The 22242-nt window shown below is 39.4% G+C and overlaps 1 protein-coding gene across 1 annotated transcript in view; it reads left to right on the top strand.

The window, feature by feature from the left end:
* Positions 1 to 22242, top strand: part of usp20 (ubiquitin specific peptidase 20) — a 61805-nt gene that overhangs the window by 19873 nt on the left and 19690 nt on the right. Inside the window, exons 6-16 of the mRNA XM_043720515.1 lie at positions 271 to 373; positions 588 to 657; positions 1502 to 1615; positions 3012 to 3090; positions 10400 to 10835; positions 11270 to 11407; positions 15053 to 15165; positions 16547 to 16719; positions 17657 to 17751; positions 18548 to 18581; positions 19500 to 19545. Of these exons, the coding sequence (XP_043576450.1) occupies positions 271 to 373; positions 588 to 657; positions 1502 to 1615; positions 3012 to 3090; positions 10400 to 10835; positions 11270 to 11407; positions 15053 to 15165; positions 16547 to 16719; positions 17657 to 17751; positions 18548 to 18581; positions 19500 to 19545 (1401 nt within the window). The remainder of the gene's footprint in view (positions 1 to 270; positions 374 to 587; positions 658 to 1501; positions 1616 to 3011; positions 3091 to 10399; positions 10836 to 11269; positions 11408 to 15052; positions 15166 to 16546; positions 16720 to 17656; positions 17752 to 18547; positions 18582 to 19499; positions 19546 to 22242) is intronic.

Raw genomic sequence — 22242 nt, 5'->3', positions numbered from 1 at the left:
TAATAGTAGTGAGACTAGTGCTGCTATTTTGAAGTATCAGATTTTATTTTCACATAGTAAATTTCATTACTTGAGTTATTTAACTTTCTCAGAGGTACAGTTTCAGTCAGGAATTTCAAGGTAGCTGGACGTCATAGCTGTAGTCTTGGTATTCAGTCTGTCAGTAGTATAAATATAGCTGTTAAACAATAATGCTAACTAGTATTTGGGGGTTTAATATTTCTGTCCAAGAGCATTGTAGTAACTAGGCACAATTTTGTTTTACATCAGGGCTCTGGCTTATCGCTTGGCAACTATCCATTCAAAACTGTTCCCATTGCTGTTGCAGATGAGGGAGAATCAGAATCTGAGGAGGATGAACTGAAACCAAGAGGTAAAAGGAATGCAGGTTGTATAGAATGCCTGCGATGCAAAAAAAAATTGTTAAAGTAGATACTTGGTGTTATAAATTAGTTTTTGGCCTCAATAGAAAGGTTTCAGTATGAAGATGCACCCAATTTGTGTAAAAATGTTTTGTCTTGGCACCCCCAAAATTGACTTCTGGGAGTTCATTTAATTCACTTTCTCTCCTCAAATGTATCTACTAGGGCTCACTGGCATGAAGAACATCGGAAACTCTTGCTACATGAATGCTGCTCTACAGGCTTTGTCCAACTGGTAGGCAAATTGTTTACACAGTCTAGCTTGTTCATGTTAAATTTCCTGGAAAAATGAACCAATGTATGACCTATTTCTGACAGAAGTTTCATCCAGTACCAATGTTAGTTCCTGAGACTGGGAGAAGGGTCTGATGATGGGAAATGCATTTTCCATTCCCATTGGTTTCCTGAGTGCAACAACATTTTTGAGTTGGGGTCTTCCATAAGAATCATGTCACACAAAACAATACAGCACTGGAGGAGACCATTCCAACCTTCAGATCTGTGCTAGTTCTTTTTCGTTAGTCCACTCATTTTCCCTTTCAATATAATTCTGCAATTGAATCTGTTTTGCCACCTTTTCAGACAGCGCATCATAATCTAATATGCAACTAAAAACAATCAAACACTACAAGACTGTCACTTTTATAGAAAATAGTTAGTATTTATGAACATAAATTTAAAAGAAGTTGATGGAAAATTTTGTTTCCTCATTCATGCCTGTAATATATTTGTGCCTGTGCTAAATGAATCCTGAGACCATCTTTAGCTGCAAATTTAGGCAGGAGAGTCTAGCCTGTTCACCCTCCTGCACGGTTTCATCTTATTCATCAACTGACTGGATGTATAGTTAAAATGCTACAAATAAACTTTTGCGATAAAGATTTGTAACTTAGTTTTCGGCTTATTTTCTGCATTTAAACTGCAATTTGCTATATTAATAACTCATTCTGGCATCTGAATCTTTTGAAAATTTTAAAGCTGGTGGTCTTTAATCAGTATTCTGGACTGAAATGATGACACTTAGTGTGATTTTAAGTCAGTTATCCTCCATCAATTTCTAAATCCCTTTTCTGTTGCAGCCCACCACTCACCCAGTTCTTCTTGGAGTGTGTAGGTTTGGTTCGTACAGACAAAAAACCAGCTCTTTGTAAAAGCTACCAGAAACTTATCTCTGAGCTTTGGCACAAAAAACGGTATGTACTGTACCATAATAAAGATAAATTCATATTCATACAGAGGTGGCAATGCTGAAGTATTGCTGTAAGATTAGAAAAGTAAGCAAATGTTGCTGGTTGAATTCAATGTGTTTTTGTGCTGTCACATGGCTTTTGCAACTTAAATGTCATCAGAATGAATGGAGACTATTTAATATTTTAAATCAGTCTGTCACTCTTCGTATGCATGAGGATACAGTTCTGAAAAAAGGAATTGTTCCTGTTTAGATTGTGCAAGCAATTAGTCAGTTGAGCAGATTTCACCTGGTGGTTTTGACAACTAGTGGATGCGCACTGAGAAAAAAAGGTTACTTGCCAACGCTCATTCCGACCAATCTATTTTTTAAAGTCTTGTGGAGAATTTCAGAATATGTTGGAATAATGCAATATGCTCGAGTGTTTTGGATATTGTACAAACTACTACTGTAAAGTTCTGCCAGTTTGCATAATCAATTTTTAGCCTAAGTGATACAAGCACTCCCTTGGTGTGTTCGTTCTTTTCTGTATGATAGTGAAGTTCTTCTTTTAAATTGTTTTTATAGCCGGAATTTATAGTTAAATCTAAAAAAGAAAATTTATTTTGACTGGCAACATTGCATAGTGAAATGCACTTAATGATATTCAATCCAACTTCAGTTGACACATTCTCCAGCACATGTTCATAACCCAGTTTTAATTAGAGCTGAGCCAACACACTGTTCAGGGAAATTGTCTATGTGAGAATTTCTGTAATTAAACTGTGCATTTTTTCTGCAATTACCCATTGTAGGAACAGCGTAGTGGCATTTTATTTAGACTTGTGCTGTACCTATCCTAACTTAGTGCAATCCCTGGGCTAGAATGACCAAAGGCAAGTGTTCAGTTTTCTGCAGTTGACCCTTCTAATAAGTAGAAACTCAAAATGTGGTGACTGAGTTGTTTATTTTCCTTCCAAGTTTTTTTGTTGACTTGTAGAATTTTAGTGCTGTGGAAAATATTCAACCCAATGGAAATAGTGTGTTTCCTTTGGCAAGTGTTGATATATATTCTAATAATCTACAGAATTTGTCAGATTTAGAATTACATGGCCACTATGTTTCTTTGTGCACTGCACTTAACTATGTACAGAGGAACCACAATTATCCGAAGGACATGGGCAGGGATTATTTCATTCAGTTAATCAAATTCTGGGTAATCCAATGTCGGATAACATAGTTTAGCCAAGCATCAGGACCTTGCCAGATAATCGATACTTGAATGCCAGATAATAAAGGTTCCTCTGTATCAGATCAAAGTAAATATACAGTGTTGGAAGAGACTTAATTGTCACTAATAAGATTGACTGACTGACTGGTATTACTGTCACTGCAATTAATAATATTTCTTTCTTGTGCAGTCCTAGTTATGTTGTTCCTACAAGCCTTGCCCATGGCATTAAGTTGATTAATCCAATGTTTCGAGGCTACGCACAGCAGGTAAGCAGGACAGGTATTGTCTTTGAAGTAGATAGTATGGACTATATTTTGTATAAATTTATATATGAAAAAGACATGCTTCAGTGTCCCAACTCTGTCATGTGTATTGAGAAAAGCTATTTTGTCTATCATTACCAGTCCTATAGACCACTTGTAATCTATCCAGTGATCCAGTATAATTTTCTCAAAGTTTAATTAATGTACTTTTTGATACCAGCTATTTACTCGTTCCCACAACTTTACCATTCTCTTGTAACCTGCTGCTTTCCCTCCGTAACCATTGTTCCATGGAGCATTTGTTCACATTGCATGATCCTTTTTCTGCAGTGCCATTTTGTACCATTACTTTTTTATAATTTTTTTTGTTTTGTCAGTTGAATATCTATGGGCGGCACAGTGGTTAGCACTGTTGCCTTACAGCGCCAGAGACCCGGGTTCAATTCCCGCCTCAGGCAACTAACTGTGTGGAGTTTGCATGTTCTCCCCGTGTCTGCGTGGGTTTCCTCCGGGTGCTCCGGTTTCCTCCCACAGTCCAAAGATGTGCAGGTCAGGTGAATTGACCATGCTAAATTGCCCATAGTGTTAAGTAAGGGGTAAATGTAGGGGTATGGGTGGGTTGCGCTTCGGCGGGTCGGTGTGGACTTGTTGGGCCGAAGGGCCTGTTTCCACACTGTAATGTAATCTAATCTAATCTAATCTGCTTTGCTCAATGGTAGCACTCTCCCCTTCTGGGTTAGGAAACTGAGAGTTCAAGTCCCTCTCCACGTCTTGAACATATGCACCTTTGGCTGCTGCTTCAGTGTAGAACTGAGAAAATGCTACTCGAGGAGAGTGCAGTCTTTGGGTTACATCATTACAGTTAGGTCTTGCCTGTCCATTCAGCTGCCCTCTCCAAAGAAAAAAATACATTTTTCTGATGTTTTAGTCAAAGTTGTCTTTAACTGACAATGAAAATATATTAATCAGCTTTTTATTTCACTATGGAATTACAGATCTCTCTTTGGAAGCAATTAACAAGTGTAAAATTGCTTATTTTGGGGGAGTAAAAGGAGGCAATTTCTAATATTTGCACTTATGCTTGGCCTAATTGTTTTTTTTACCTACAGTTGAATAAAATACCCTCCTTGCATCTGTCATTCTGCATTATAAGCGTTAGACTCATGCTTCCCCTCCATGTTCATTTCCTAAATGAAAACCAGTTATTTTCTTAGATGTCTTGTATAAATCCAAGGTCTCAGTTGCTCTTGATACGTAGAAGCTAGGTGCAGGAGTAAACCATTCAGCCCCTTCAGCCTGCTGTACTATTCATTAGGATTGTGGCTGTTCATCTGTCATGTCATATTCTTGTTTTCTACATATACCCCTTGATACTTTGAAAATAAAAAAGTGTGTCTATCTCGATTATATTCTTATTTTTAAGCTTTCTGTGGTAAAGAGTTCCACAGATTGATTACTTTTTTTGAGTGAAGAAAGTTTTTATTGATCTGTCTTAAATGGTCTACCCATTTCCTAAGTCTACATTATATAGTTCTAGACTCTGAAATGTGGGAACACGTCTTCCCTGCATCTAGTGTCTCCTCAATTACAGTTTCATATGTTTTAATCAGATCCATTCTCATCCTTCTAAATCCCAGTGTATATAGGCCCTGTTGAATCATTCTCTCCAAATAGGACAGTCCTACCAGCCCCAGTAATGGTATGATGAATTTTTACTGCAGTATCTCTGGCAGGTATATCCTTTCTCGGATAGGGAGACCAACACTGCATGCAGTACTCCAGGTATGATTTCTCCAAAGCCCTGTATCAATGTAGTAAGGCATCCCCAATTCTGAACTCATCCTTTTGTGATAAAGACCAATATAAATCTGCCTCCTATTTGCTTACTGCATCTGACTGGTGTACAAGGGCATCCTTTGTACATCCACGTTTCCTAATGCATTTTACACTTTCCTGAAGGCTCTTAACAGATGAACATCCTGATAGAGAGTGTGCAAAACTGCACAATTTAAACTTACGATCTCAACAGAGATCAGCATGTGGTTCAACAAGGAAACACTCATTAACATGTAGCCTAGAGAATGTAATTTAACCTGTTGCTTTATTCACATCAGGAGTTTTTAGTGAATAAGTGATCATATCTAAAACCTTACCAAATGCTGACACTCTAGGAAAATGGGAGAAACTGCACCATTTATGCACTCTCCCATCATTGCCTAAGAGATTAAGCTGAAATCATGTCTGTCTCAGTGAAATCTCCTTTTGAGGTATGTATTTGACGAACATCAAGCATATTATAAGGACATCACCAATTTATTTCACTGTGGTGTTGTAATTGTAAAGTATTATTTAACTCCCATGTGCAAACATAGCCTTTATATGGAAACTTTTATAGAGTTGATTGTAGTTCCCTCAAATTCAAGAAGAGCTGTGATATGTATATGCTGTTAATGTTTGTGTAAAGTAGAAATAAAAGTTTGAACCAGAAGTGCGAGCAGCTTCCCTTTGTATCCTTTAGATTACAAATCTGTGCCTCTAGTCTCCTTGATGTTTACACTTAAACGTGGCACACATTGCTGTTGTTGCTCCTTGAGAAGCAGCAGAGGGGAAACCATTCTTGTAGAACTGGAGTTGCAGTAATTAACACTAAATGTGTCAACATTACATAATCTGATAAGAGATATGTTGCCCAAGAGAATTATGTTTTTGTTTTAACTTGGTTCACCAATATGAAAAATTAAATAAACTATATTGTATGATATTCAAGGTTTAAAATTGTGCAAAAATGGAAACACTTCAAGAGAATTTTTAAAAAAATAATGAGTTTGACTGAAAGTTTCATTGTCGTCAGAATATGATCTACTGTATCAAAGATGTAGATTGTATTGCAAGAACCCAGCAGCCATTCCTTAACAGACCTTCTTGACAGCCTGTTGCAGCTGCTGTTTTTTTTCACAAAGAACTACAGAACTTAGTAACGTTTGTCTTAAGCCTGCCCTTCATTTGTTGCCTTGAGATATATGAAAGAATCAATCTGTGGTGCATATAAAATATTGGTTGTTGCCAGGAATCTGCAAAAGTGATCATTATAATGGGCTGTTTGGCAACCAGTCCAAATGGTGTGTTATAATGAAGCATGTAATTGGTGGTTTCACTGATTAGTGTTTCCTGCCAATAGCCAACATTTCATACGGGAGGTGAACGGAAAGTTTTTCTTACTCTCCTTTGTGTTGCACAGGCAAAAGTTAACTTTGATAATTTGCTTCGCAGGTAATGGAAATCATTCAGAACTGTGGCTTTGTTCAGTTTTATCCACTCCTGCATCTCAAAGTATCCTGAAGAGTTGTTCCTTGTAGCTGATGTTCATCATCAGCCATTTGTTTCAAATTCAGCAGTTTGTCTTAATGAACAAGTGGCTATTGTTTCAAGCCGTTGGTGTTTCATTGATTCAGTGAGTGCAATGACAAACAAAAGAACTAGCCCTCAACTCAGCTTGACCTGTACCGCCTTGTGAAGTTGTAAAACTGAGCTGCATTGGATGCTGTTTGTTTTCCTTAAAGGACATGGGGAACTGCCATTTCATGTCCAACTGTAATCACAACAGAATAGCTGTACATTTTCTTGGATGTCAAATCATGTAGATGTGGAGGAAGAAGGCAGGTTTTTGATTTTCTTTTGAGCTTTGGAAAACAGAAGCGAGAAATTTATTTAACTAATCATTTGAAGCTCAGTTCCAGTAAATAACATTTCCCTGTTGTTACAATAAGCTTGGTCTGAGTGTGTTTGTGTTGGACTGAATAACAAAAGTTTTCTTTGTCAGATTTTGCAGTGAATATTTTGTCCTGAATATTAGTCTTTTTTTAAAAGTTTTAAAGGGACAGATGTTCTGGGGACCCAGGTTCAAGTCCGCCACCACAGATGATGGAATTTGAATTAAATTTTATTAAAAATCTGGAATTAAGAGGTCTAATGACTGTGAACGTGTTGCCAATTGTTAGAAAAACCCATCTTGTTCACTAATATCCTTCAGGGAAGGAAACTGCAATCCTTAACTGGTCTGGCCACATGTGACTCCAGACCCACAGCAGTGCGATTAACTCTTACCTGCCCTCTGGGCAATTTGGGGTGGGCAATTAATGCTGGTTGAGCCAGTGATGCCCTTGTTCCAGGCATGAATCGTTTAAAATGCATTTGGTAAATTTGTAAACAAGCATGTATTGAACTGAATTTAATGGGAGAAAGTATCTTGCGTTGATTTTAATATCTCACTCCCAGACTTGAATTCACATGGGGAGGGAATGTGAGAAATGGAAAACGACATAATGGTTGGTTTTTGAAGTTACTGAATATTGAGACCTTGAGGCTGTAAAATCCCAGTGGATAATAAGGTGTTGTTCCGTGAGTTTGCATTGTGCTTTGTTGCTGTTCTCAGTTATAATACTTGCTTTATGTTTCTGTTTCTTTTATGCTATTTATGCTGCGTGCAGAATGTTTGGCTACATGCTATTGTATTTCAAAAGATTTTCTCTTTGAAGCATTTGACAACATCCTAATGCGTGACTAGGTTCACAATAACTAGGTTCCAATCTTATTGTGATCATCCTTGACTGAGAATCAGAATAATACTCAATTTCACGTTCCTTTTTGTTATAATTAAAGTTTTTTTTAATGTGGCTGTACACTCTGAAATATATGGTGCAATTAAAAGGGAAACTTACAGTTGTAGTGCATTCTTCTATGTAAGTACATTTTATTACTTGCAACTTGCAAGCTAATATGTAGTAAATGTACAACGTTTGAGGCAGAGGGAAATAATAACATTATGTCACGAGATCAGGGCAGTGAAATTTCTTTGAATTGTTGTGGCAGAGACTTGGCAAAGGCACAATAGATCATTTGCTTGCTCTTATGAAATAATGCTGACATTTTGGAGTGTTTTTTAATTAGAGATGGAGCACAGACTTTAAAATAATCCTTTAAAGTTAAAAGCAAGAAGGTAAGGCAGAAAACTGGAAATAAAATCATCCTAAGGCGGGTCTATACTACTCAGAGTTAAGTGATGGCAAGAAATTTTTTTTGTTTGAAATGTGAAGGGAGGGGAGGAGAACAGACATTGTTTTAAAAAATAAGTTGGAAAATACTCCTAGAATTATTGAGAAAATCAAATAAGGAATTTATTTTTATATCAGGAGGGGTTGAGCTTGTGGAGTTCACTGTCACAGAGGTTGAGGCCAAAACACATTTTCAGACAGGAGGCAGATATAGCTCTTGAGGCTAAAGGGATTGAGGGATATGGAAGGAGGATGGAGTTAAGGTATTGAAGACAATGATCAGACATGATCAATTGAATGAAGAAGTAGGCTTGAAAGTTTGAATTCCCACTCTGCTCTTGTCGTCTACCCTTCTATTCATCAATGAAAGTGTTTGGATAATGTAAGATTGTTCTGTAAAGTGGAATTGTTGTAATGCAGAAAACAGAGTCAGAATTCTAGCCAGCAAGGTCACACAGGCAAAAAGTGTCATAATGACAAAAGTCTCTCTATTTTGCTGTTCTTCAAAGTAGTGTATTGAGAGCTTTCCCACTCACCTGAGAGGGATGATTGAGTTAGTGTTATTGATGTGTTCCGTCCCAGTTAAGACCATAATAAGACCACAAGAAATAGGAACAGGAGTAGGCCGTTGGCCCACTAGGCCTGCTCTCGTTCAGTAGAATCATGGCCGATCCCGACATTCCTCATGTCCCGTTTCCTGCCCTTTCCTTATAACCCTTGATTTACCCTAATGATCATTTGGAAGGGTGGACCGATTCCTTCTCCCACTCTTCCACTGGCCACGACAAAGCTTGAATTTAGAAAGGAGCTGTTGTTGTCGATATGAATTATCAATATGTTGCTCTATATCCAGACCAAGTCAACCAACTTCCTTTAAATTAACAAAGAGCTCATTTATTGCAAAAATCTTATTCAAGCAAAGGTGCAAAGATAATTTTAGAAAGTGCTAAATTGTCTAAATATATCTAAATAACCTTTTCCAAAAAAAGACACATTCACCTCCCTCTAAGTCTGGGGTATTCAGTGTTTTGTTTTAAACTCTCCACAACTCAAGGACTTACGGCCAAGGAGCAATTAAGTTTTAAATAAAATTATTCACAGATTTGTCTAAAATGCTGGCGTGCATCTGTAACTTGTTGCTCAAGCTATTAGTATTAGGATTTTTCCCTGGATCGGTTATGGTCCGGTTTTCCTGGAGACAGACTTCTCCTTCAAGAATCCTCCATAGTCTTTCAGTGGATTTTCAACTCTCAAACCTTGAAAAAGGGTTGAGAGAAAATAAGATTGCTTAGGTAAGTTCTCTCTAGTTGGCTGTCGAAATAACAATTTTTACACAATCATGTGACTGCTCTAAATGTTGCAGCCTCAGTATCTATCTGGCAGCCTGCGTTCTTTACAAATGCAATGTTTTTGCTACTGTATCCTATGTTTAAAAAGTTTTTAGTTCAACATATATATGTTCAACTAATTGTGTAACACTTAAGAGTCATAGTTATGTAGCATTGAAACAGACTCTTTGGTCTAACTCCACTATGTTGACCAGATAGTCTAAATTAATCTAGTTCCATTTGCCAGAATTTGGCCCATATCCCTCTAACCCTTCTTCTTATTCATATACCCATCCTAATGCTTTTTAAATGTTATTGTGCCAGTCTCCTCCACTTCCTCTGGCAGTGCGTTTCATACATGCACCATCCTCTGCATGAATCTTCATAAAAGCTTTATTGGGAGGACATCTCTGACAGTGTAACTCACTGTCAGCACTGCACTGGAGTGTCAGCTGAAAATGAAAAACTTGCATTGCCTTCAGGGTGCCTTAAAGCACTTTTCAGTTAATGAAGTATATTTTGAGATGATGTAATGAAGGAAATGAAGAAATAAATGTTTGAACAACAGAGCATAACCAGATCTAAACCTTTCTTCTATCAGTTTAGTGTTGAACTATTTGGATGGTCAGCAGAACTTTAGAATCAACCACTTGTGATCAGATCGTGATTGAGCAGCTACAATAATTCAATGAATTTTGCTCATTATTGAATAGTTGCCTTAACTACTTACTTCCACCAGAGGCCCCTGTTTACTGGACACTGTTGGACCTCTTCCTGCAAATATTGCAGTACTGATAATTTGTACTGCTCATTTCCAGTGGATAGTTGGGTTTTACCTCAATCAAGTCAAAGACAATAAACTCAGCAGAATTGTCACCTACTGTTTAGCAGGTAAATTTGAGCTTCATCCCTGTACTCCTTATGACTTTGCAGGACACACAGGAATTCCTCCGCTGTTTGATGGATCAACTCCATGAAGAACTTAAAGAGCCATTGACTGAGCGAGACTCTGATTGCTCAAGTGACACGGATGAAAAGCGTGATGGTGATAGAAGCCCATCGGAGGACGAATTTCTGTCTTGCGATTCCGGCGCGAGCAGTGACAAAGGAGAAGGAGAGAACAGAAGCAGATGTGCTGCTGAGAAGCAGATCGAGACTGAGCTCCTAATTCAGGACGAATGCGGGAAAGGAATTTCAGAAAAGGAGAGGCAGAAGGACAGAAAATTTTCATATGGGCACCACAGGTTGGGGACAGTGGATGCAATCGATGAAGATGCAGACGTGGACACATCTCTGAGTTCTGGAGATGCTGGAGGTTCTGGAGATGCTCCCACTTCTATGGCTTCCAACAGTACTTTCAGAACACCAGGTGCGTTACTTAATTTTTCTAAAATGCGTTCTCTGAGTCAAGAATGAAATATTGAGTTGAGAATCAATCTGCATTCTGAATCTCATGTCCCTCAAGGTTAAAATATTCTAGGTATGTTTTGGTATACTACTGTTAGATGCAATTATTTTGGAGCTAGGTTTTTTTGGCAGCACATTATAATATGTGCTTCGATGGAGAGAAAACTATAATAATATTCACTAATCTGGGTTATTGAGTGGGTCGAAGTTTGTTTACAGCAGGGCTTGCAATTGCAACTCGGAAAATGGGAATGAATTTTTGTTTTGTCCTGATGGGTTTTTCACTGATAGATGCCCTCTGCGTATTCTAGTCAGCTTTACACAATGTGCAGCAAGTGTTGCTCAGAGGCAATGCAACATAATCTGTTTAGCTTGATTGCTGTTTGTCTCTCCCAGAACCTGACAATGACGTAAACATGCGTTGCACGTCACGGCCTTGCAGTCCCATCCACCAGGAACTTCATTCTAATTTGTCCAGTAGCCCACCTCGATCGAGTCCAATGCGAGCGATGTCATCGTTTTCCCTCAAAAAAGGTACCCTTCTTCCTGGTAGTTTAAAAATAATCATTTCCTTGTTGTTTCTCTTGGGCTAAGTTTTTAAAGTGTAAGTTTTGATCTTAGCTAAAAACTCTTTTTTTTTCCTGTGTGTAATTATTATTATATATCTTTTCATGAGCACTTCTGCATTTCAAAGAATGCTTCTTGCCAGTACGCTTAATTTTTTTTTTTAAATAGCTGAAATGATAGTATGTTTGCCAATTGGAGATCTGGTATATCATGGTCTTGATTATGGAAAGGTACAACTGACTGTCTTAACTCTAATGTTAAAAAAGATATTTTAAATTATGGTTTTTAAAAATTCATTTGTGAGATGTGGGCAGCGCTAGCTGGCCAGTATTTTATTGCCCATCCCTAGTTACCCCTGAGAAAGTGGTGAGCTGCTGTCTTGAACCACTGCAGTCCACCTGCTGTGGGTTGACCCACAATGCCCTTAGGGAGGGAAGTCCAGGATTTTGACCACTCAACAGTGAAGGAACAATGATATATTTCCAAGTCAGGATGGTGGAGGGTGACTTGAAGGTGGTGGTATTACCATGCATCTGCTGCCCTTGTTCTTCTAGGTAGAACCGGTTGTGTATGGAAAGTGCTATATGAAGATCTTTGGTGAATTTATGCAATGCATCTTGTAAATAGTGCAGACTATTGCTAATGAGCACCAGTAGTGGAAGGAGTGGATGCTTGTGGGTGTAATGCCAATCAAGAAGGCTGCTTTGTCCTGAATGGTGTCAAGCTTCTTGAGTGTTTTTAGAGCTGCACTCGTCCAAGCAAGTGGACAGTATTTCATAACACTCCTGACTTGTGCCTTGTAGATGATGAACTGGCTTTGGGGAGTCAAAAGGTGAGTTACTCGCCGCAGTTTCACCATGCTAAATGGGACAGACTTCGAACAGGTCTCGCAACTCACTCAAGACTGGGCATCCATGAAGCACTGTGGGCCATCAACGGCAGTAGAACTGCACTCCAGCATAATCTGTAACCTCATGGTCCAGCATATCCCCCACTCGACCATTGTCATCAAGCCAGGGGATCAACGCTGTGAAGAAAATCTGGAGAGGCGGGCCTTGAGCATTAACCAATTAATTACAAGATGCATCGTGGGGATATCCTCTGTCCTAACAGTATTCCGAAAAACAGCAGAAAGTTTCAAGGTTATATAGAAAACAAGACAGGCTGACCATTAGTTACAAAGTGTCAGTATAGTCTGAGGAGGTACTGAATCAGGGGTCAACTCTCTCCAGTCAGCCCTAAAAGATGCTATACATTCTACAAGCAAACACGATTGAAAGTTCTCACCTAACATACTGTTTACAGAGATCCTTAATTAGAGGAGCAACACACAGTGGCAATATATTGTAGAGAGATAGAAGTTAATTGACAAGAGGAGGTGCCTTTTGAGCAATTAAGCTGCACACACAGTGAGAGGGGTGCAAGTTATGTGCGAGACAGCCTCCTACAGCTACATGCTAAATACTATTGATCTGCTGGATGAGGGGCACTTCCACAAAATGGATCCTTAACCAGGAGGAAAGCCATAGCCCAGCAAATGGTTTCCACACCCTGGTACAATGGAGAGTACAGGAGGGCTTGCCAGGAGCCACACCAGGCATACCTGAAGCTGAGGTGTCAACCTGGTGAAGCTACCAAACAGGAATACTTGCATACCAAACAGCATAGACAACAAGTGATAGACAGACCTAAGTGATCCCACAATCAACGGATTAGTTCGAAGCTCTGCAGTCCTGCTACACCTAGTCATGAATGATGGTGGACGATTAAACAACTCAGTGGGGGAGGAGGCTCCCCAAATATTCCCGTCCTCAATGATTGAAACGCCCAGCACGTCAGTGCAAAAAATAAGGCTGAAGCTTTCACTGTAACCTTCAGCCAGAAGTGCCTTGTGGATGATCCATCTCTGCCTTCTCCAGTGGTCCCCAACATTGAAGATAGTAGACTTCAGCCAATTTGATTCACTACACATGATATCAAGAAGCGGTTGGAGACACTGATTACGGCAAAGACTGCAGGCCCTGACAATATTCCAACAATAGTACTACAGAACTGTGCACCTAGCCAACCTGTTTCACTGCAGGTACAACACTGACATCTACCCGAGAGTGTGGAAAGTATGTCCTATGTAAAAAAAAAACTGGACAAATCCAACCTGGCCAGTTACTGCCCCATAAGTCTACTCTCAATCATCAGTAAACTGATGGAAGGTGTCATCAGCAGTGCTATCAAGCAGCGCCTGCACAACAATAACCTGCTCAGTGATGCCCAGTTTGGGTTCTACCAGGGCCACTCAGCTCCTGACCTTATTACAGTCTTTGTTCAAACATAGAGGAAAAAAAGCTGAATTTTGGAGGTCAGGTGAGAGTGTCGGCCATTAATGTCAAGACTGCAGTTGACCAAGTGTGGCATCGAGGAGCCTTATCCACTGATTCCAGTTTTGCTATTGGGGAAAACTCTCTGGTGGTTAGTCATATCTAACTCGTGGGAAGAAAGTCATGGTTGTTGGAGGTCCATCATTTTGACTCCAGGACCCCACTATTGTAGTTGCTCAGTGTAGTGTCCTAGGCCCAACCATCTCCTGCTACTTCATCAATGACCTCCCCTTCTTCACAAGGTCAGCAATGGGATTGTTCATCACTGATTGCACAATGTTCAACATCATTGGCGACTCCTCCGACGCTGAAGTGGTCCATACCCACATGGCAGCAAGATCTGGACAATATGTTGGCTTGGGCTGACAAGTGGCAAGTAACATTAGTACCACACAAATGCCAGGCTACGACAATCCATCATGAGATAATCTAACCACTGCCCCATGACATTACCATCATTGAATCCCCACTATCAACAACCTGGGAGTTATCATTGATCAGAAACTCAAGTGGACTCACCACATAAATGCAGTGGCTGCAAAAGCAGGTCAGAGGCTAGGAATACTGTGGCGAGTAACTCCCCTCCTGTGTCCCCAAAGCCTGTCCACCATCTACAAGGCATAAGTCTGGAGTGTAATGGAATATTCCCCACTTGCCTGGATGAATGCAGCCCCAACAACACTCAAGAAGCTTGACACCATCCAGACAAAGCAGCTGGCTTGATTGGCACCACATCCACTCCCTCCATCACTGATGCTAAGTAGCAGCAGTGTGTACTGCTTACAAGATGCACTGCAGAAAATCACCAAAGATCCTCGGACAGCACGTTTCAAACCCAAAACCACTTCCATCTAGAAGAACAAGGGAAGCAGATGCATGGGAATGCGATCCCCTGCAAATTCTCATCTAAGCCACCCACCATCCTGACTTAGAAATATATCACTGTTCCTCCAGTATCACTGGGTCAAAATCCTGGAATTCCCTCCCTGATGGCATTGTGGGTCAGCATGTGGACGTAGCGGTTCAAGAAGGCAACTTGTCACCTTAGTGCAGCAAGGGACAGGCAATAACTGCTGAGCAGTTAGCGATGCTCAAATCCAACAAAAATGAGTGAATAAGGTTTAGCATACCCCATTAATCTAGCAACCTTGGTTTTTTAACAATATTGATTTTATGATATATTAGTTTAGTCACACTGCATATGCTGTAATTCACTTATGTATCTTTGTTCACTCAGCTCAACTTCTATTATCTGCCAAAAAGAAGAAACAGGCCAAGTACCGCAGTGTAATTTCTGATATCTTTGATGGGTCAATTTTGAGCTTAGTCCAATGTCTCACATGTGATCGAGTAAGTATCACCTGTATTTTTAAGAGAGTTATTATATCCTTTTGAGCTTTTCTTCTTCTGTGATTGATGGCATGCCAAATGAACCCCGTCATAATGGTTAGGTGAACATTCCCTTGACGGAATTATATTGTTTGAAGCAGAATTGTCAAATGCAATTATTTTCTGCTGAGAGGCAGGTGCAGGGTTAAACAGGATATCGAAAAGTATCCTGAAGTGTGTCGCTGTGTCGTTAGCTTTGTGAAAATAATATCCTGCTGTATGCCTCACCGTTGCATGATGTCAATTTTGCATTATTTGTGTAGTGGATGCAAACTACTCTATGAAAAGTTTAGTTTGTTTCCGTCCAACAACATGGTAAGTTGTTGGACTGAAACAATTTAATATCTAACACTGAAAATTGATATCCTTACAACTGTAGAATTCATTGAAATTCATAGATGAAGAGTTTAAAAGCTCTCACAGTAAAAGCATTAGCCTGAGTTATGTGCACTTAAGATTTTGGAGTGGAATTTGAACGTATGGCAATATCATCCCTGAGACAAGGTTGATGCTCCAAAAGAAAAGGGTTATTTTAGTTTTGGATGGTTTTTCCCCTCAGGCAACTTTTCAGTGAAGGACTGACACTTGGGCTACTAGTGGTGGCTGGATACATTTATTAATGACCATAAAGTTGATTCTGTGGACACTCCCATCTTCATACCTGTAGAGTGCTGATGGCTGCAATTTTATGAGGAGCCAGCATACTGCTTATGTCACTGAGCTAGTAAGGCTGAGGTCCTGATCTGGGGACATGATTTAAAATTCTACCATAATAGCTGGTGGAATTTCAATTAAAAAGCAAATATATTTTTAAAAAACTTGAATTGAAAGGTAGTCATAGTTAGAAAAGCTATTGATGCTTCATATAAAATACTCATCTGGTTAACCATTTGTTGTCCTTACCTAGTCTGGCCGATACATGTTGACAGGTTCACGGGAGTGTGGTTGATTCTCAGCTACCCTCTGAAATGACCTAGTAAGCCACTCACTTTAAGAGAAATTGGGCATAAATGAATAATGGTCTTGCCAGTGATAGTGAAATCCTATCAAAGAATAAAATGAATACTATGCACCATTGACCTTGATGTACGCTGAATGAGAGCGGCTTCTGTAGGTAATGAGAAACTAATTGTACAATTTAAATTTAAGAATGAATTTAGAGTGTTAAAACCTGGAAAGCAGGAGGAGAAATGGAGCATTGAGTGCAATGTTGATGCAAGATGCAATCCAGTAGTTTGAATTGTACTATCAATTTCACAGTATACAGAGCCAGCAGTAATTTTTGATTCCAGTTAGACCTCTAGTTTTCTGTGTGAACATTCTTGGCTCTTTCCTCTTGCAGATTTCTTCCACAGTGGAAACATTTCAGGATTTGTCATTGCCAATTCCTGGGAAGGAAGATTTAGCTAAACTGCATGCATCCATCCACCAAAATGTACCTGTGAAAACGGGCACCTGCAGTGATGCCTACAGTACACAAGGTTGGGTTGCGTTCATTATGGATTATATTAGAAGGTAAATAGTATTTGCAAAACTTACTAGATATTGCAGACTACATGGCTTTGAGCCATCCAAGCAATGTACTAAGTTTTAGTACCCATTATGAATTTTGGGTTTGATACAATATTTGCATATTCACTACATTGTTGTTATTTAAGGAGATGTTACATTTCTTTTAAATCATACTTTTTGTGTATAGCTGATGGTGCTTTACTCTGAATTTGTGTAAACTTGACTTCCCTTTATACAAGTTTATTTACTTAAAATTGACACCAGTACATAAATAGTTTATTAGACAAATAGTGTGTTCATGATTTTGGGAGTGGCTGGTGGTGTGAAGGTGCAGCATTGAATAAAAGGTGAGCAGTTCTTCCTCTGGACAGAAGAAAGAAAGGTGCCGTGTAGGGATATCCTGATCTCATCTGTGCAGTTTGGTTGTAACCTCATCTCTACATAAATTGCATGTGGGTCTGTTTGGAAGTTTGTTTCTTCCTCCACTTCTTGAATATTTATTATGATCAAATTTAGACTTCAGACTATCAGCCTCCTAATAGCGCTACTCCAAATTTATGGAGTCACTCTTAATAGGAAGCAGTCTTCTCTCTGATCTCCTTTTACTGAACTCATGAGTTATTGTCACATTGGAGGTAACTGCATTTCCTGCAGCATAATTTTAGCTCCGTTCAGAGTTTCAAACACTCGTGTGAAATTGCCTTGAGGATTAGGGAGTATTAAACAAAATAGAGAAATTTTCAAGTTATAAACTGAGACTTGACAATATTTTATCTTTGTATTTAAAGCATTGATATGCAAGTTTAATTTTTTTTTGTATGTTAGTTTTCTTTCAGCTTAAAGCCTATACTTTTGTTCCTGGTTTTGTGACTCTTGACTTTACCTCAAAAACAAGTACTCATTTTGACTGATTGTAGTGCTTATACAATTCTCGTTGCAGGTTTGTCGTATCCTGCATCCCGAGCTGGTTCTGGGGTCCTGTAGTGACTTTAGAAGATTGCTTAGCTGCCTTTTTTGCTGCTGATGAGCTGAAAGGCGAGTTCATTGAGATTTATTTTGTACTGTTTGCTTTTCATAGAAATACATAGAAGTTACAACGTGGAAACAGGCCATTCAGCCCAACCAGTCCATGTCGGCATTCACCCTCCACGTGAGCATACGGTTCTTATCACGTTTACCCACCTTGTTCTCGTACCCCATCTTCCTTCATTCACCTATCCGATCTCATTTTGTCCTGGTTCCTGCTTCAACTGCTAAACCCCAACAGTGCATTCCACAGCCTTGGACCTCTTAATGTAAAGATAATTTTCCCACACTCCATCACATATCTTTTATCTGCGATATTCCATAACATGAATAGCGCATCGCCTGCGTAGCTCTTAAGTTTTTCAATTTCACAGTGAGGCCTGCATTGAAGCAAGTGCCTTGAAAAATGTTTTTTAGAGCAGTCCAGTTTATTGATTAACACTCAATCAGCATTACTCTGAATAAACTGATTATCATCACTGTTTGTGGGAGCTTGCTGTGTATGCATTAGCTGCAGTGTTACAACATTGATGGCACTTCAAAAATTACTTATTTGGCTGTAAAGCACCTTGGAATATTGTGAGTGCTGTTATATAAAGTATTTGTTTTTCTTTAAACTAGAGTATTGGTTTTTACAGTAAAGGCCTCAGTTGAATTTTCATTTACTGCCTTCCGTGATCCCGTGTTTCACATCTGTTCTGCTTTCCAGACAGACTATTAACGAGCAATTGGAAACTATATATAATTTTTAATGTCTTAACCAATAAATGTAATGGATTCCCTTGAATTGCCTTTTTTTTTGTAGGTGACAATATGTACAGTTGTGAGCGATGTAAGAAGTAAGTTGAAATGTGTACTGTTTTCTTCTAACTGTCTTTCCACAAGCTCAGTAATCATTCTGATTGGGTGTTACAGTTTCTTTTTAACAAGTGATTAGATTAGATTCCTTACAGTGTGGAAACAGGCCCTTCAGCCCTACAAGTCCACATTGACCCTCCGAAGAGTAACCCACCCAGACCCATTTCCCTGTAACTAATGCACCTAACACAATGGGCAATTTAGCATGGCCAGTTCACCTGACCTGCACATCTTTGGACTGTGGGAGAAAACTGGAGCACCCGGAGGAAACCCACACAGACACTGGGAGAATGTGCAAACTCCACACAGACAGTCGCCTGAGGCTGGAATCGAACCTGAGACCCTGGTGCTGTGAGGCAGCAGTGCTAACCACTGAGCTTCCATTCCGCCCCCATATTAAATAACCAATAGTTGAGTTGACTTTTTTAACATGTGACATGTACTGAGCAGCTTCTACGCAGAGAATTGGTGTCATGGTAAATGTATTCCTGACACAAGTTGGAGTGTATTGGGGAAGTGGGCGGAGAGAGAGGAGAGTGCCTTTCGATTTTTAGGATATCCAGTTTGGAGCATGAGGGGATGCTGCTAATCAACTTTTACCTTTGACCTTATATATTCCCTTTGATTCATTGGGATGTGGGTAATCACAGGCTGAAGTAAAACAGGAATTTAATTCAACTATGAATATCAGCTTGCTTTTTATTCCCACTCCCCCAAATATCGCCTCTTAGCCTGTCTGTGCAACTATCTACAAAGTAAGATTTGGCGAGATTGGGGGTTGAATTAAGTTGCTTTAATACGGGTTGCATTAGATTAAGCTATGTTTATGTTTGCTGTGTGTGTGCGTGTGATGATATTGTTTTAAGTTCACCAAACTTATGTTTTTTTTTATTTTAAAGGTTAAGGAATGGAGTCAAGTATTGCAAAGTCCTTAAGCTTCCAGAGGTAGGTGGCAAACATTCAATCTACCAAGATTTGAGATGTTATTTATGTTCACTACACTATAGTCTTAACCTGCAAAATAAAACCCAAAAGCACAACAGTGGTTTCATATTCGATTATGAACAAGCAGGTGAGTTACCAGAATAAACAGTGTTAAATGGTTTTCAAGAAAGCCCTTTTCTAGTTTTTAGCTCGACTGTATAAGTTCCTGTTGCTGTGACCAACGTCTAATCGGATTTGTTATTGTACACCAGTAGTTTAATGGTCAATTCAAATCATTTTTAATAAGAATTTTATATGTGAATTGGTATTTTGCAATTCTGCACTTCAACGCTTGTAGTTTCTATCTTTTGAAAATTATAACTGAGTTCAGAAAGAGGCTTACTTCAATAGCTTTCTTCATTGATTACTTTAACATGTCTTACATTTGGCTTTGGCATTACCATATCTGAACCATGATTATATATTTGTAAAACAATACGTTGTTAGTACTGTTTCCTTGTAAACGAAAGGAAGTTCATTGTTTAGACATTTTATTGCTGGTTTCCTTTTAGGTTGTGTATATATAATTGATTCTTTATTTTGACAACTTTTCACAATAAGCTTCGTTCTTTGAATACTCAATATGACCCAGTTTTCAATTGAACAATGAAATTTACTGATCAACTGTGACTATTTCTGCTTCTGGAGTACCTCACTGGTTCAATAAGTCTGAAAGAATAATCAACCCAGGTCTCTGGCGTTGAGGCAACAGTGCTAACCACTGAGGCACCATGCCACACCATAGATAACACTTCCAAAGAATGCGATGGACCAAATGACCCCTGTTTTGCTACATTATTCTGAGGTGGTATTGGCTGTACTCTCATCTAGGACAGGGATTGCAAGGATAGATGCGTTTTTTAATCCAAACAACCTATTTGAACATCTATGGCAATCACACCATGGGAAATGGGACTTGAGCCTGCACTTTCCAGCCCTGAGATAGAGATCCCATTACTGCACCACAAGTCTCTTGAGTACCTAGCATCATAGCACTGAGAGTCACGTAACAATGAATCATTTATGAGATAGGCAGAACAATCTTTTAGCTTGATGGCAGCAGTCTGGTACAAAGCACCCATGTTGCTACTATATAGAAACCATGAAATTTGACCTGTTGAGGAATCTTACCTTTCCAGAGTGATCTGAAGTGGGCTCAGTTCTTTATAGCAACAAGAGTGATTGCTTTGTGGCCTTGTCATATGTATGGACAATATATGATCTGTTCAGTGCTGGTGTACTGGTGTACACAGTATCCAGCATTGGATTTGAGTCTGTACAAGGACAATGCTTGCTGGATAATTCTGAATTATCTGCAAAGAATTGATTGAGAAGATGCATTTTGGGAGGTTTAATAAGGCAAGAACATAGATAAAGAATGGTAAAACTCTCAGGAGTACTGAGGAGCACAGTTTCCTTTGTGTATAAGTTCATGGATCACTGCAAGTTTCAGCACAGGTTGATGAAAGTATACAAGATGCTTGTCTTCATTAACCGAAGAGTAGAATGTAGGAACAGGGTAGACTTGATACTATACCTTTGGTCTGCCATCAGGAAAAGATTCTCACAATCTCCCCTGACTCTGCCTCTCATCGTTTTGTATGCCATAATCAGATTCCTTCCCCCAGCTTTCCCTTAAAATGTCTAAAAAGGAGGGCATAAGTTAAGATGAGGAGTAAGTGGTTTAGGGAATGTCAGAAAAGATTTTATTCACCATGAGAGTGATAGAAATATGAAATGTGCTGCCTGAGAGAGTGGTAGTTCTAAATGCTATTGCAATATTTAAGAAGCATTTGGGTAGGCACTGAAAATGTCAGTGCATAGGCTATGGACCAAGTGCAGATAAATGGGATTAGTATAGAACATAGAACATTACAGCGCAGTACAGGCCCTTCGGCCCTCGATGTTATGCCGCCCTATCATACTATTCTGAAGCCCATCCCAACTACACTATTCCATGTACGTCCATTTGCCTGTCCAATGACGACTTAAATGCACTTAAACTTGGCGAATCTACTACCGATGCAGGCAAAGCATTCCATACCCTTACTACTCTGAGTAAAGAAACTACCTCATACATCTGTCTTATACCTATCTCCCCTCACTTTAAAGTTGTGTCCCCTCGTGTTTCCCATCCCCATACTTGGAAAAAGGCTCTCCCTGTCCACCCTGTCTAACCCTCTGATTATCTTGTATGTCCCTATTAAGTCACCTCTCAACCTTCTCTCTAACGAGAACAGCCTCAAGGCCCTCGGCCTTTCCTCGTAAGACATTCCTTCCATACCAGGCAACATCCTAGTAAATCTCCTCTGCACCCTTTCCAAAGCTTCCACATCCTTCTTATAATGCGGTGACCAGAACTGTACACAATACTCCAAGTGTGGCCGTACCAGAGCTTTGTACAGCTGCAGCATAACCTCCTGGTTCCAGAACTCAATCCCTCTATTAATAAAGGCCAAAACACTGTATGCCTTCATACAATCCTGTCAATCTGAGGGAAAAAAACGAGGTAAAAACAATGACTGCAGATGCTGGAAACCAGATTCTGGATTAGTGGTGCTGGAAGAGCACAGCAGTTCAGGCAACATCCAAGGAGCTTCGAAATCGACATTTTGGGCAAAAGCCCTTCATCAGGAATAAAGGCAGTGAGCCTGGAGC

Source organism: Chiloscyllium plagiosum, chromosome 30, assembly GCF_004010195.1.
Source record: "Chiloscyllium plagiosum isolate BGI_BamShark_2017 chromosome 30, ASM401019v2, whole genome shotgun sequence".
In the NCBI taxonomy this organism is placed as follows: Eukaryota; Metazoa; Chordata; class Chondrichthyes; order Orectolobiformes; family Hemiscylliidae; genus Chiloscyllium; species Chiloscyllium plagiosum.
This window is presented reverse-complemented; position numbering and strand designations above follow the sequence as displayed.